This window comes from Pteropus medius, unplaced genomic scaffold (assembly GCF_902729225.1).
Source record: "Pteropus medius unplaced genomic scaffold, Ma_sr-lr_union100, whole genome shotgun sequence".
In the NCBI taxonomy this organism is placed as follows: domain Eukaryota; kingdom Metazoa; phylum Chordata; class Mammalia; order Chiroptera; family Pteropodidae; genus Pteropus; species Pteropus medius.
In genome coordinates this window covers 26,119,412-26,133,882 of record NW_024344240.1, presented here as the reverse complement: position 1 = coordinate 26,133,882, position 14,471 = coordinate 26,119,412, and the positions used below count along the sequence as shown (strand labels likewise).

Below are 14,471 nucleotides of genomic sequence, written 5' to 3'. Positions count from 1 at the left end.
AAGAGCCACCAGTGAGTATTCTCGAGGCAAACAGGAAATGGATTAAGTAATTGGAGTCACCTACAAAGCCTAGTTCCTGTACTGAAAATCAGGAATCAGGGAAGCTACCACTTTGCAGTGCAGTATATTATGTGATACTGGGTTCTAACTCCTGACTCTTCTCTCCCAGATCTCACACTTAATCAATAACAACAAAAATAATAACAAGCATCTACTCACTATATGCCATGAACTTTTTAAGTGTCTACATGTTAGCACCATTTAATCCTCACAACAAATCTATAAAGTAAATCATTATCCCTATTTTACAGATAAAGAAACTAAGGCACAAGAAAGATAATTTGCCCAAAGTTGGGGAGCCAAGATATGAACTCAGGCATTATGGTCCCAGAGTCCACACTCTCACTTATACTGCAAACTTACTCCATTGGGTTTACACCTTGTTTCTCCAAAAAAGCTTTATAAAAATTCATGTTTCCAGGATCAATAGGGCATGTCTTTTAGGCATGTCTTTTAACTCCTCTGAAACAGCTGATTGTCACCCAGGAGACCATGAAATCCATGAATGGGACAGAACAGTAATTAGTACTAAGATGGGAGTGGGTAGGATAATCAGAATACTCCAGAACAGCAGGTACCTGCTGGGAGGAGGCTGCCATCCACTGTCAGAGCCCAAATGCTCAGGGAGATTTGGAATGGCTAGGGTGACTCTTGTAGGCAATTTTACCAGTTTTCCAGCTTGGCAATGGACAAAGAAGGGTGAGAAAAATTCTCTAACACTTTGGAAGGAATCTAAGACACAGAGTGGCTTCCCTTCAGAGAAAGCAGCCCATTCCTTCAGATTTGGCAGAGGTTGCTGGTAACCAGGAGCTTGGCTTATCTGTGAGTCATCTACTGGAACCACCAGCTTGTATTTATATTTACACCAAAGGACGCTAGCCTGGCTGTCTTTGTCATCACTAGAACATTTGAGAAGGAACAACTCCTGCTCTATTCCCTTGGCAGTGAGCTGAGCAATGATACTGCTAAAACTGGTGCCAAAGCATTGTGTCCATCCTCCTCCCACCACCTCCACCTCCACCCTTCAACCCTGATACTTGCCTTCACGCTCACCGACTTTTTTCCTCTATTTTTTCCTCCTTCTAAATCCAAGTTCATCCAATAAACCTTTATTACATGACCCTTAACATGGTTGGCCTAATTCTAGGTGTTGTGGGGCATGTAGAAAGAGAAGAGCTGTGGCAGAGCCTTGAGGGTACACTCACTCCCAGCTTGAGGCCAGAGGAAAAACAGAAATATACTAAAGGAACAGGAAAAGAGTCAGGTTAGGGACAGATCAAGGAGCCAAAAAAGGATGATGCTCTATTACATTTGGAAAACAAGACTTTAACCTAAAAGTGTGAATGCTTTTTTATATAGCTTAATGTATCTCTGAGGGTGAGAACCTATTGGTTACCTTCTAATTGGGTTTTCTGCCAAAGAACCTCTCCATATAAATAATGTTGATGTTACTGGTTTTGTGGGGCGGGGAGGGAGGTATTTTTTAGCTAGTTTCCTAAACAAGATTACAGGGAAATAATTTTTAGACCTTATTAGTAGTAAAATCATTCATAATATTCTCATACTGTCTTTTTAATGTTGGCTATTATGCAATTTTTAATATTTTCTAAAATATATATTGTTTTCTTTACGACAAGAACAATATTTGTTGTTTTATCTAGAGGCCTAGAAGCTGGCCAACAATGTCTGGGTCCATTCTTCATCACTGGAGGATGGCACAGAGAGAAATATCATAATCTGCTAGAGACATTGTGCCCACTGCCTTTCATTTAGCTTCTTCCCTAAGATAGTAAGGTTTCCAGAAGCAAAAAGGCCCTACCTTTTTCTCATAAACACTCCATGTAATAAAGGTGCTACACCAAGGTGGTGGGGGAGGCCTTGGCCAGCCTTCAGGGAGCTTGCCTAAGGAAGCCAGAGAGAAAAATCAGCAGAATTACAACGGCCCCACTGTGGGTGCCAGTGGGGTGGTTCAGTCACTTTCCAGAAGTCCATTAGCCCAGACTTTTCCACTGAAGAAAGGAAAAGAGGGTGAGGTAGTGGATAGGGGCCCTATTTGCAGCCATATCAGGCTTTTCTCTTTTTGCCATTTCCTCTGGCTGATTTAACCAGATGGCAGAGGCTGCTTGAGTGCTATTCCAGATTTAGGAAAAACTGAATGTTCAGAGTATGAAAGGCCTTCTTTTATCTCCCCAGTGGATACCAGGCAGGCTGAACAGACTGCTCTGTGTTTGCTAGGAAGTAACAGGAAAGAGGCATGACCATCACCTGTTATCTTAAACTCAAGGTTGCTGTGCTCCTAAGCTAAGGAGAGAGTGAAGACGTTTCAATGTGTTAAGGACAGAGTACAGGGCTTCTACAGTGTGACCTTATCACACAATGAAATACCATAAAGCTAATGAGACCACTCCACATGAGCTGACAAGGAGCAAACATCCAAGATTAATTGTTTAAATGTGATACAGCATGTATAACGTGTGCAGTATTCAGTCATTTGTGTGAGAGAAAGAAAGAAAAGCTTTCAGAGATTAGCTCTGGAAGGATAAGCAAACTGACAACATTGGTGGCCTCTGGGCAGGAAACTGGGGGATGTGGAATGGGGGTGGATAAAAAGACTCTTTCCCATGAATACTCTTTTGTAACTTTTAAATTCTGTACTATATAAAACTCGCGTATTTTCTTTCCCCATATATTTTTTGAGCTAAACTGAATATTTAATATATTTTGTAGGAATAGAAGGAATGCAACAAGGATTAGAATTTCCCCTACTTCCCTGGCTTCACCATCTTCCTCAGAACAATAAACAGTTATTACTACTCTGCAGATAAGCTGCTCCACTGTGCTGGGCAGTGATTATAACTTTGTTTCAAGTCATTATCTCCAAAAACTCCCTTTCATTTCACTGCACAGTCTCACTGCACTGTTTCACAGTAAAAATGTACTCTGCTCAGATCTGAAGAGCTGTACAAAAGCCAGAGGCCCAAGGATGTTTAGGTAACAATTTAGTAACAATGTCTACTGGCACAAACCTTCTATTCATTTATATTATTAAAACTATAATAATAGAAATGAAAGCTATTTTAATGAAAAAGGAACTCAGGAATGAGATCATTAAATATAACTAAATATACTTTAAATATAAATACCATGTACTTCCTGATTAGTATCAGGTAAATAGCTAAACTATCTGTCCTGAATTTTGGTCTAAGAAGAAAAGGTCAGAGACAATTACAAAAAAGGTACTTCAGATTATCAAGTCCATTTTGAAAACAGTGAGGTCCTCTGGGACAATCACTTTAGTCTTTCTTTTTATCAGAGATTTCTGTTGGTCCTTTTGTTGGTAATCCATTTATGTCTGCACCTTGATAGCCTATTTTGCCTTTGCTTTTATCACTGGATTCTCGTATAGCTTTTCTAGGCCACCTACGACCAAGGAAGGGGGAAATCCGAGGGTATATGTATGGCTCCAGGAATTTTTTGTAGACCCAGAGCAGAACTGGAATGATACAAGGAATGTACACCACTGTCCCAGACTTGAGCTCCTGAACAGAGACCGCCAAGCCCAAAAAGAAATGTCCACCCACATATATTTTTAAAGTCTACATACACACATGTGCAAACACATATATTCAAAAGGGGATCACATGCACAAGACGAAATACTTCTCAGTCAGTCCCTTCTAACTCCCTTTCTAGAAGCAGAACCCCATGTCCTACTCCAGCACTATCCATTCTGCTTCGCACCCACCTCTACCTGTGATCGCCTACAGTAACCCAATTTCTCCTCCCTACCTCACACCATCCTCCTCAGCCTCCCATCTGACCACATGAGAGTATTACTCATTCCGGATCTCCTCGGCATTTTAAAATACATTCTATGTTGTATTCTCAGAACTCTCCAGAACTAATCAACTAATTCCAGCTGAAGTTACACCTCCCAGATACATCTGCATATTAACACTGAGTTTCAGTGAGAGAGCAACTGATTTTAGGACAAATTAAGCAGAATCTTGGTGGTGAAAGGAGCACTAGGTTTGAGGGCCAAGATTCCTCGGTCTCATTCAGGCTACGTGACTTGGGGCAAATCACTTTACCTCTTTGGGTCTCAACTTCTTTAACTTATAAAGAAAGAAGCTATAACATATGGTCTCCAGATCTAACTTCCTATGAAATGCCACCATACAATGCTGCATCTCTGATTTCCATCCCCTCTGAATCTGATGTGTACTGGGTGTGAACAGCATCATCCAGACGTCTAATGCGAGCCATATGTATAATTTTAAACATTCCAGTAGCCTCACAAAAAAGTAAAAAGGAACTGGTGAAATTAATTTTAATAATAGATTTTATTTAACCCAGTATGTCCAAAACATTATCATTTCAACACGCAATCAATATAAAAATTGCGTTTCCATTCTTTTTTTAGTACTAAGTCTTAGAAATTCAGTGTGTATTGTACATTTACAGAATCTCTCAATTTGGGCAAGTGCTCAAGAGCCACACACGGCTAACGGCTACCATATTAGACAGCACAGGTATAAGTCTAAGAAAAAAGCCCTCCCTTCATTTCTGACCTCGTTAAGCCCAGAGCTGAAAACTGATATGAGTGCCAGTCTGCATCCTGAGAAAAGGTCAAAGTCATTGGGGCAGTTTTAGTCTGAGTTCCCTGTCTGACTAAGAAGGTAGCTGAGCTGGTTACCAGACAACACTGCAGAGTTTAGAACAAACAAAACAGAGAACTTAGAGGCCTGCAAGCACAATACTGGGGACCTTAAGGGGAAAGACAGAAAAATGAGTTGGGTGTAGCCAAACCTTCTTTATAGTCAAGGTTTTCACAATACGAGCCCCACACACTCACCAAAAACACAAAGACCTCTTGTAATGTCAGTTATATCAATTCATTCCTTTAAATACCTTTGAACACCTAACTCTCAGGCACTCGGCTGGGCAAAGGAGATACAGTTAGCCCTCAGAAGAGCTCTGACCTGGGCAGAATAACATGCTAAACACTTCATAAGTAGGATCTCATTATCTCCAAAAGTTTCTGTGAGGTAAGAACTCACTTAAGATGAGAACACTGAGGCTGAGAAAGGTTCAATCACTTTCTAACAGTTGCACAACCAGAGACCAAGGATCCAAACCTGACTCTTAAACACTGCAACAAGCCACACTTCCCAGCTTCAAAGAGCTCACGGTTCTTGGAGGCAACAAAAAATTTCACAACCCTAAGGCCATGGGGTCATGACCACAGATGAGATATGAAATAGGGGCTAAAAGCAGGGGACATTGAGAAGATTACCAGAAGTAATCCTTGTGTATATCTGGAAGGCTGAGGAGCTCACCAGGCAAAAAGAGAGGCTGGACCTTCCAAAGGGAACAGCAGAGGTATGAGGGAACAGCAGAGGTATGAGGGAGCATGCAGTGTTCAGAAAACTTTGACTGGCTGAGCAGCTAGAAAGCAGCATGCATAAGGAACAGAGGCCCCACACGAAAGTGGAGATGTTAGCCAAAACCAATGCAAAAGGGGCTTTAAATTCTATGAAAAAGAATGTGGGTTTTATCCTGTGGGCCATGGGAAGCCTTAAAGAGTTTTATCTAGGGTTTTGAATGGGACCAGATTTTCATTTTTAAGAAATCATTCTAAAGAAATCTCAAAGCTTATCTGCCTCCCTTCCCTTCTTCTTCCCAGGGTTCTTACTCTATTAAAAGCCCATATGTAAAGGCATAGACTTGTTTCCTACAAAAACAAATTGTTGGACAACACCCTAGGGACTTAGCCTCCCAAGGACCTTTGAAATTTATTCTACCCATTTTATTGAAGAAAATTTGTTGACTTACAACTCTGGAAAATCTACCAAGGAAAAGCTAACGACACTGTCTATGCTTTTGGCATGAGCACTGAGGTTTCAGAAAGGGGTAGTTTGCTTGGCCTTCAGCTGCAGAAAGCCTGGCCCCTGCTGGAAGCGTTTCACAATCCTGAAAGCATAGTATTTTATATTTATTTGCATGGAAACATGTAAGATTCTTGTGGCCAGTGACAAAAATCACTGAAACATTTCAGGTGGTAAATTTCTAAGGCTCCACGCCTCCACTCCCTAACAATGAATAAAACTATTTACTGCCTTCAAAACCCATGTCTCCTCTCCACCCAGTCCCCTCTGCCATCCCTTCCAGCTCCCCTGATTACTCAATTCAGCTTATCAGTCTCTGAGGCTGTCCTACTTTTCGAAGCCACATAAACAAAAAAACTTGTGCATTATACAAATAGACTATAATCAGAGCAACAGGACATAGAGAGGGGGAACCAGCAACGGTGCGTACCAAGGAGGCAAAGATACAGGCAGAACCTGGTGAAACAGCCATTGGACAAAGTACAAAAATACTACTGCAGGAGAGCGGGGAGGGGGTTGACAGGAGGGAAAGAGAGTGAAGTGATACTCAGTTTAACAGGGCAGGGCTTGGCCACTGACAACCTGGAAAATTGAGCTGAAGCCCAAGCAGCACCAAGCAAGATCACTTTACCCAGTAAGAATGGAGCAGCCTCACTTCATTTTCAGTAGTCACTTGGGTGGTTCTGAAAGCCATGCTCTGGTCTGAACAGACAGCAGGCCTAAGCGTCTCCAAGTCCATTGCAAAACCATGGGAATGGCATATGATAAACAACAGATCTGTGGAGAGGAGCATAAGAGAAAAAAGAGGCCCTCTCAGATCGCACTCTGTCTAATTAAAGGCCTGCCCCAGGGGGTGATTTTTAGAGGTAAGTTTTTCCAGAAAGTAAAAGGCCAAGGATCACTTCATAGAGATTTTTCTAAACGTCCAACTTCATCAATACCAACCTGAAAATTAACCCCTTGCCTTTGCCAAAAAGATGGAATGTTTCATGGTCTCATTCTCCATCCCCAAACTCTTCCTTTACGAGGGTCCCCTGGGTACAACGGAGGACTGGTCTAGAGGACTTGTGCCCTGTGGCCCATCTTTGTTTCCATATGACCTACCAACACCAGCTAAAGTGGGTGCAAAGGAGAGAGCATTCAGGCAGCAAGACACAGTTCATATGACAGCATCAGCTCTTTGAGAATTAGGCTGGCCCAACTCCTGTAGGGGTCCAGCCAGCAACAGGAAATTGGCTACCATGGATGAGTTACTCTGCCATGGGGAGAAGAGAGGCTGAAGTGAATGAGGAAGGCCACTCAGTCATGGATGGGGAGCTGGTAGAAGGAGGAAAACATGGCCTCCCGGATCCAGTGGAAAATCTGAGCCAGCTTGCAGAGGATGGGCAGTGAAGAAGGAGAAGCTGCAGGGAAAAGAAAAGACTACTGTCAATGTACCTTCCTTCACTTCCCTCCTCTTCACTCAGCCCCACCTCCCGCCCCTTTAAAACTCTACCACCTTGGGAGTATGCAGGAGTTTTTGAAGCATATTTTGAAGTTTAATGTTATTTGCTCCTCCTCACCTTCTCCACAATAAAGAATTTCAATTTCTCGAGGACATAGTCTCTGAAATACCCTGTCTTCACCCGGATTACAATGATCTTAAATTTGCTGAGAAAAAGATCCAAATTTATTAGTTTTAATCTTTTGGATATACTAAAAAACTGCTAACAGTGGCTGCCTCTGGGGAGATAAATTTGGGAACTGATTTTTCACTACATTCATTTTTGTACCTTTTAAATTTGAAGCTATGTGACTGTATTACCTATTTTAAGTTAATTATACTGAAATAAAGTAAAATTTACCTCTTTGGCATTAGAGCTGAGTTGGTTTGTTTTACATTATTTAAATTACTAATTTTTTAACTGAATTTTTTTTTCTTAAAAAGGAAATTTTATTTTTTAAAGAAAGCTACTGACAGACTACCATCTGTATATCCTTTCTACCAAGTTATAATTGCGGCCTATTCATGGGTTCTTTCCCACAGCACCACCGCTGCAATGAGTCAAGACTGACAGAGGTTCAGGACCGTCTGCCAGAGCACTTCTAAAGAAGCTCTGATCAGCCTTGCGAATGGCAAGATCTAATGGTCCCTTGTCATCCGCACTTAGGGGGCCATGGTTTATAAGAGCCTATTAAGAACCATAAAAATTTTTCTAAATTTTTATCAAATCTCTGGAAGAAATTATAAAGTCAGAGGGCAGTCATGAATGAATACAAAGTATCCTTAACTTACCTGAGGGCTAACTAATGACTCTTTCTTACAGCAAACAGAGCTATTCAGAGGAAATCCCTGCTCAGTATTCAGCAAAGGGGTTAAAAGGACAACTCTGAGCTATACAAAAAAAGCTCACTAAATAAGAGAAAGGAAAAATGGGGAAGACTAAAATCTAAAGATTAAATCGAGATCTTGCAGTTTTAAAAACAAATTGTGTGACCCTGGGCTAGTCACTTTTCTCTGTGGTTCTCAGGCTTCCCAACCAGAAAAGAAAGAAAAAGAAAATAAAGAGACTAGAATAAGAGCTTCCAGCTTTCCTTTCAGTTTTGAAAATTATATAATTCTACTCTAAGTTTAAATTCACAAGTAGAGATTAGATGATAATTTACATAGAGTAACACACAAAAACAATATAAAAGAATGAGCCCCTATCCTTTGGCCCAGTGCTTACAGTCTGAGAAATTAATCCTCAGGAAATAATCGGGGCTGCTCCCAAATAGCATTTAGGGAGCTCATGTATGCTTCACAGCACTGCAGAAAATAGAATGAGAAATCATCAGAATGTTCAGCAATGGGAGTTCACTGAAATAAATTATGGGAAGTTTCCATAAAATGGAGTATTATTTAGGCATTAAAGCCATGTTCTGAAGAATAAGACATACAAAATTATATCCATGTATATCCATATTTAGAAAAAGGCTGAAAGCATAACCATTATAATAGCAGACTTACAGGTGATTTGTTTTCTTCCTAGGAATAAATACTTATTCCTATTTTCCATATTTTCTGAAATGTTTATCTATTTTACTTATAATTTAATGTTTTAAATCAACACAATTTTTTAGACATTATGATGAAGATTTTTTTTTTTTTAACTCTTGAGTTTCTATTCAGAGTTCATCGCTGGATAAAGTAGGTGACAATAATTCTCAATTCAAGGGTCAGCAGGGTAGAGTGGTTTTCCTCCAGACTGCTCTCATGGACTCCAGAACTAGTCTCTCCTGTGTGGGGTGGGGCCAGCTCTCGCTCACATACAGCAATCCCCCACTGTAGAAGAGACTCAGGGAGAAATGGCACAGGAGGTACCTCTATCCCCAAGAGGGCTCCTGCCTGCCCATCCCTTGTCAACTGCCCCTTCCCCAGGAAGGGCCGGAGGAAAGGCAGGATTCATCACTCACCTGGATCAAACCTCACCACCAAGAGGCAGAGGATCAAGGCAGCCAGGAGGCTCTTTCTGAAGGGCAGGGCAAAGAAGTGGCTCACTGTGGAGTCCCAAAGTCGGCGAAGCAACATCAGTAGTGACAGAAACTTGTTGGAGAAGGAGCCTGGTCAGGGAGACAGACAGTAACTGCAGGGTAAGTCATGAGAATCAGCTTCCTAACTCTGAGCTTTGAGCTTGATTATAAGAGTTGACCAAAAGGTAACAAGACTGGTTTACTCACATAATCCACAAAATGATTCTAAATGAAATTCCAAAAGCTTCGAAAATGTTTTAATGACAGACTATATCAATAGAATATCACCTCCTTAAGAGAAGACTTTGATAGGTAAATATGGCATATTTGGTGCTTTTTAAAATCGTCTTATTATTTTATAGCATTATTTATATTTTGGCTTAAGATATAGGCACAGAATTACACAGAGCAATGGGTCCCGATTATCATATTAATGCAAGAAAATAAAAGGCACTTAACACATAGTGAAGAATTCAAAAATCTTGGATTATGAATATAAACGTTAACACTACTAACCGAAGAACAAGTGGTGCCCAGTCCTGCTAGAACACCCTGAACATGCCCCTCCTCACTCCTCCCCAGGGAGTGGAGGGGCAGAGGGCCTGGGTAGGAGCAGGTAATCTCTGCAGCCAAGAAGCCTGTTTGCAAAGAAGCAATCCTATCTCAGCAGTGTGTATGCTTTTTAGCATACACACACAGAAAAAAAAACATTTAGGAAAACAGGGTTAGTCTCCTAATAGCTGAAGGGCTTTCATGTGTGTGGGGAATTTGGCCTATTCTACATTACCAAGAGAAAAAACAAAGATCAGTAGGTTAAAAACTACCAGGAGAAAAACTTAAATTCAACATAAAGAACAACTTTCCTATAGAACTGCCCAATAATGGAATGAGCTGCTTTAGGAGATAGCAAATTTTCTGCCCTTGGAAGTATTCATGTATCGCCCAGAAGATCACTAGAGGAAAAGCAGATGAAAAGGATCAAGGACCAGGGAAAGGGTCTGGAGTAGAGGAACCTTTAAAGTCCCTTTGTAACAAATCAACACCCACACTCACACCACCCCTGTGCAGGTTCCTGTTGAATGATGCTAGCCAAGTACACAGTGTTGGGTCTTAAAGTAGTCTCCCTACAGAAGCCAGTTCATAAAACTGCAGTCTAATGGGAAGAGGTGGGCTGCCCCTAAAGGAGCGGACATCAATCACCGAAGAAGAAGACACCCAAGTGGTCGAATAAAGGCAGACAGACTTGGCAGGGGGCGCTCAAACTGAAGATAAGCAATTTTTATCTTGTAAGTCAAGTTACCAAGTTACTGTATTAATTTCTTATTATCCCTTGGCTATCCCCAGGAATACCTCAGCTGTGTCTATATTTGGGCCAGCACTGAAAGAAGGAATAACATCCCACCCAGGCCAGCATGGTAGAGGCAAGAGATCTAATGTGAGGACCCCAAGGAGAAGGTGGCTCTCAGAAGACAAGGTTTTGACACCCAGCAACACCTCCCCATATGAAGATTCCCCTTCCACTGACAACTCCAAAAGGTTTGGGCTTTTTAAGCAACTCAACAGGTTTCCTATTGTGATTTGGGAGTTACTCATACAAAGAATTGCTCCCAAGCTCCCCAGGAATGTCATGTTGGACCCCAAGGTCCAAGGGAAAGCCCACAGAAGGGATAACCACAGAAGAGAGGCCACAGAAGGATAACATCCTACCTTCCTGGTTTAGCTTCTGGTTCTCCTCAGAGTGAGAATGTTCGTGTTTCTGCTGTTGCCTTGCTGTGCTAATGGCCTGGAGCGCATCCAGCCGCTGTTCCTCACTGAAGGCTGCAGGGCCCACCACTAGCTTCTCAGCCTCCGACAAGTAACCCAGAGGCAGCAGCACTCGATGCAGGTGAAGTTCTGCCAAGGTTCTGTATTCTGGAAGGCCCAGATTGTCTGGGTCTTGGAGCCAGGCATTGGCCGCTTCCAGCATGGCTCCAGGCTCTTGCATTTTGCTGTATAAAAGAACACTGCAGCCCAAAATAATCCAATCCCAAAAAAAGAACAGTCAGTGTTCCACAGTTGGCTTGTCTCTCATAACCACTATACTCTCCTATCAAACTCCTCCCCTGGGTCCTCCAGCCCTTCTATGGGATGCTGACACTGATAAAGAATTAGGAATTCCTAGGAAGTAGCAAGAAGCTCTCTCAGCTCTGACACACACCAATCATCCCTCTTCACATCTATTCCCAGTGTCTTCTTTCTTCCTCTTTTACCCTAACCCACTCCTAAATTCCTCCTCCTTCCTCATCTTTACGTACTATGTTTTGAGGTCTGGAGAAGAAAAAAAAAAGAACAGGGAAAGAATTAGATTGGAGAGAAATAGTACTAGAGAAGGGGAAAAGAAGATATTAGGCACCAATTCAAGAGAGGACACGAAAATCCTCATTTCTGATCTGATCTACTGAGTCAGAAACAAGGACCTACCACAACTCCAGGACTTTGGGGGGCAGCTTTTCAGGGATCTGGTAATATTGAAGAACCCAGGACAAGACTTCCCGCCACCGATCCATTTCTGCCAGGGCCTGGATCCCCACAACACATAGGGAGCATTTCACCTCCGAGGAGCTGTAGCAGAAAAAAACAATTCAGATTTAGAAGTGGTCCTCCGCCATTTCCATTCACACCTGCACTCTGGGACTGTTGTTCCTTAGCTCCCAATTCAGTAGCTATCACCTCCATCTTCCCTATTAGTATTCAAGTGGGCCTCACATTACAATTGGTCTCATGGGCCCCAACACAGAGAAAACTGCCCACTCTCCTAAAAATTTAAAGTTCCTGTAAACCTCTTAGAGGAAAATCAACTATTGCCCAACATCTTCGTATCCAGGTGAACTCAGGTTTAAATGAACAAGAAGGGGAAAAGTACAACATGCAGAACAGGTGTGTGGGTAGAAAGAGAGCTGGAGCTAAGAGCTTGCCTAGGGAAGAAATGGGCATGTAGATATAGGAATGCCACGCCTGGCTTTTTAGCACCACCTAATGAAGTACCTCCAGGCACCCAGAATCACAGCCTTCCTCATTTACTGCAAATCCCCACGCAATCCCCTAAAAACACAAGGCTCCCTAGTTTATTCTCTGGGGTCAGCTTTGATAACTCTACCCACCACCTTCCTAGTGTGACCTAATTCAACTTTATAACACAAAAATGATACCCTTAATTTCCAGAAGAGGCTAGCAGCATTAGAAATAGTAATGGAGGACCAAGGTTTTCTCTAGATTCTTTAATCCGTCCTTCAACAGGACCAGAACCCCATTCCCATTCATCAGCCAAGATCAAAAGTGTACCTAGGAAAAGGCTTCCACCGCCTGCTTACTGAAATAGTTTAACACTTAACACATTCTATTTTCCCATCATGCCATTCCATACTGGAACAAGGAGCAAAGAACGGCTATGGGTTCCTACCAAACTCTGTTAAACGACTTGACCACTTCTTCCTCATGGTTCATTCAGTGCCTGTTTTTCTCGGCTGCAGAACGAGCACACCGGACACTCAGAAACCATAAGGAAAGCAAGGGGTAAAGCTCACTGTAGCAACCAGAGAATGACAGAACTGCTGAGATCTTGAGTCCTTCCCCAAGATCACCAGGGAATGAACCAAGCTAGCCCAGCACGTACGTGCCCGTAGGCTCGTCCGCCAGGGCCCCGTTGGCCAGGCTCTGCCAGGCTCGCTCGCAGGTCTGCAGCGCCGCTGGAAAGTCCAGGTGCACCACCAAGAGGTCGGCCGCCTCCTCCAGCAGAACCACGGCCGGTGACGGGGCTGGGACGATGCGAACTGGTTCGCTGCTCCTCAGGGGACCCCCCACGCCCTTGAGGGGGGCTGCAGATGTCGAGAGGTCACTCTTCATGACCAGCCTGGGCTGTGGGCCTGTCTCCTCTCTAAAACGTCCAAGTGGCCGCTTTTCCGGGGGCTCCAAGATAATCCGACTGGGCCTGGGAAAAGAGGGAGAGTCCTCACAGACTTGCCCACAACCCCTCCCCAGGCCGAGTCCTGAGTTAAAGGAGCTATATCTAAGGTCAAGGCTGGGCTCGCTTGGCACCTGGGGAACGAGTTACACCCCGGATGTGCTTGAAGTACTGGCCTCCTTTCTCTGGCCTCACGACGTGTACTGATGCCACCTTAGCCCTGAAGAGTGTCGTTCCATGCTCCTTTCTAAGAACTGAGGCGCTCACCGTAGGAGTGGAACGGCGTGCACGAACGTCCACCCTGCTCTCGCGACCCTACGGACGCACGGCTTTTGGCGGCGCGCCGGACTCTGGGAGTTATAGTTCCCCTGCTCTTGGCTCAGTGGCCCTCTTGATGCAGATGGGCGGGTCTGGACTACAACCCCCAGCATGGCGCGCACCGGAAACTGGCACGTCCCGGGAGAAAACACAGTCACGCCCACTTCCATGTCGCGGAATATCACAGCCAAGGGTGTGTTGTGTTGAGGCGGTCCCGCCACTAACCAGCTCTAGCAGAGGCCGGACAGAGGAAATTCTAGTAAAGTGGTGGAGCTGCATGCCTGCTTCCGATTCTGAGCTTCTGCAAGATATGAATTAGGAGGGCAGACCTGGAAAGGCACTGAAAGGAAACGTGATAGCTGGTCGCTTTTCCTGAGTATGCTCTGCCTTCCCAGTCCCAGCTTACATTTGTCCAATACTTATAGGCCCGGCACTGTGCTAAACGCTTTGCAAGCAATCTCATTTAGTTCTTGTCTCAGCCCTGGGTGTTAAGAACCTTAACTGTTTTCCGCATTTTACAGGAGATGAAATTAGACCTTATTTAAATAATTTGCTCAAGTCACACAACTGTTAAATCGCATAAACGAAATCAAGGCTCTTTTGGTTCAACAGCATATATTTAAGCACTATTCTGTCATGCAGGATGAGACTAAATCTATGCTTTAGATTTACAATCACAAGAAAATTACATAAGTTTATTGAGCCTTTATTGTATCACATAAAATAGAGATACAGTGTGTAATGCAATATACACTAAAGTTCCAGAACAGAGTA

General features: G+C 43.2%; 2 protein-coding genes across 3 annotated transcripts; both read right to left on the bottom strand.

The window, feature by feature from the left end:
• Positions 1 to 3,335: 3,335 nt before the first annotated feature.
• On the bottom strand, positions 3,336 to 6,686 carry LOC120607172 (UPF0729 protein C18orf32 homolog). The gene is made up of 2 exons (XM_039868796.1): positions 6,579 to 6,686; positions 3,336 to 3,656 (listed from the first exon to the last, which is right to left on the bottom strand). Exons 1-2 carry the CDS (start codon positions 6,684 to 6,686, stop codon positions 3,354 to 3,356), a joined length of 411 nt encoding a protein of 136 aa, XP_039724730.1. The 3' UTR covers positions 3,336 to 3,353.
• Positions 4,678 to 13,723, bottom strand: PEX26 (peroxisomal biogenesis factor 26). Of its 2 annotated transcripts, none has more exons than XM_039869267.1 (6): positions 13,647 to 13,723; positions 13,092 to 13,406; positions 11,900 to 12,040; positions 11,147 to 11,442; positions 9,383 to 9,529; positions 4,678 to 7,350 (listed from the first exon to the last, which is right to left on the bottom strand). In XM_039869267.1, exons 2-6 carry the CDS (start codon positions 13,319 to 13,321, stop codon positions 7,247 to 7,249), a joined length of 918 nt encoding a protein of 305 aa, XP_039725201.1. In that variant the 5' UTR covers positions 13,322 to 13,406; positions 13,647 to 13,723; the 3' UTR covers positions 4,678 to 7,246. The 2 variants fall into 2 exon arrangements, with proteins under 2 accessions (XP_039725201.1, XP_039725203.1); XM_039869269.1 differs by having other exon boundaries at positions 13,514 to 13,692.
• Between the last annotated feature and the right edge of the window lie 748 nt (positions 13,724 to 14,471).

Bases quoted from the DNA above. Each gene is read 5' to 3' on its own strand.
- LOC120607172 (XM_039868796.1), bottom strand. From the start codon at position 6,686: ATGGACTTGGAGACGCTTAGGCCTGCTGTCTGTTCAGACCAGAGCATG. The intron at 3,657-6,578 runs GTAAAGTGATCT...GTGTGTATGTAG, and splicing joins GGCTGCTCCATTCTTACTGG to ACTTTAAAAATATATGTGGG.
- PEX26 (XM_039869267.1), bottom strand. From the start codon at position 13,321: ATGAAGAGTGACCTCTCGACATCTGCAGCCCCCCTCAAGGGCGTGGGG. The intron at 11,443-11,899 runs GTAGGTCCTTGT...TTTGGGCTGCAG, and splicing joins CCCAAAGTCCTGGAGTTGTG to TGTTCTTTTATACAGCAAAA. The intron at 9,530-11,146 runs GTAGGATGTTAT...CTCCCTGACCAG, and splicing joins CCAGAAGCTAAACCAGGAAG to GCTCCTTCTCCAACAAGTTT.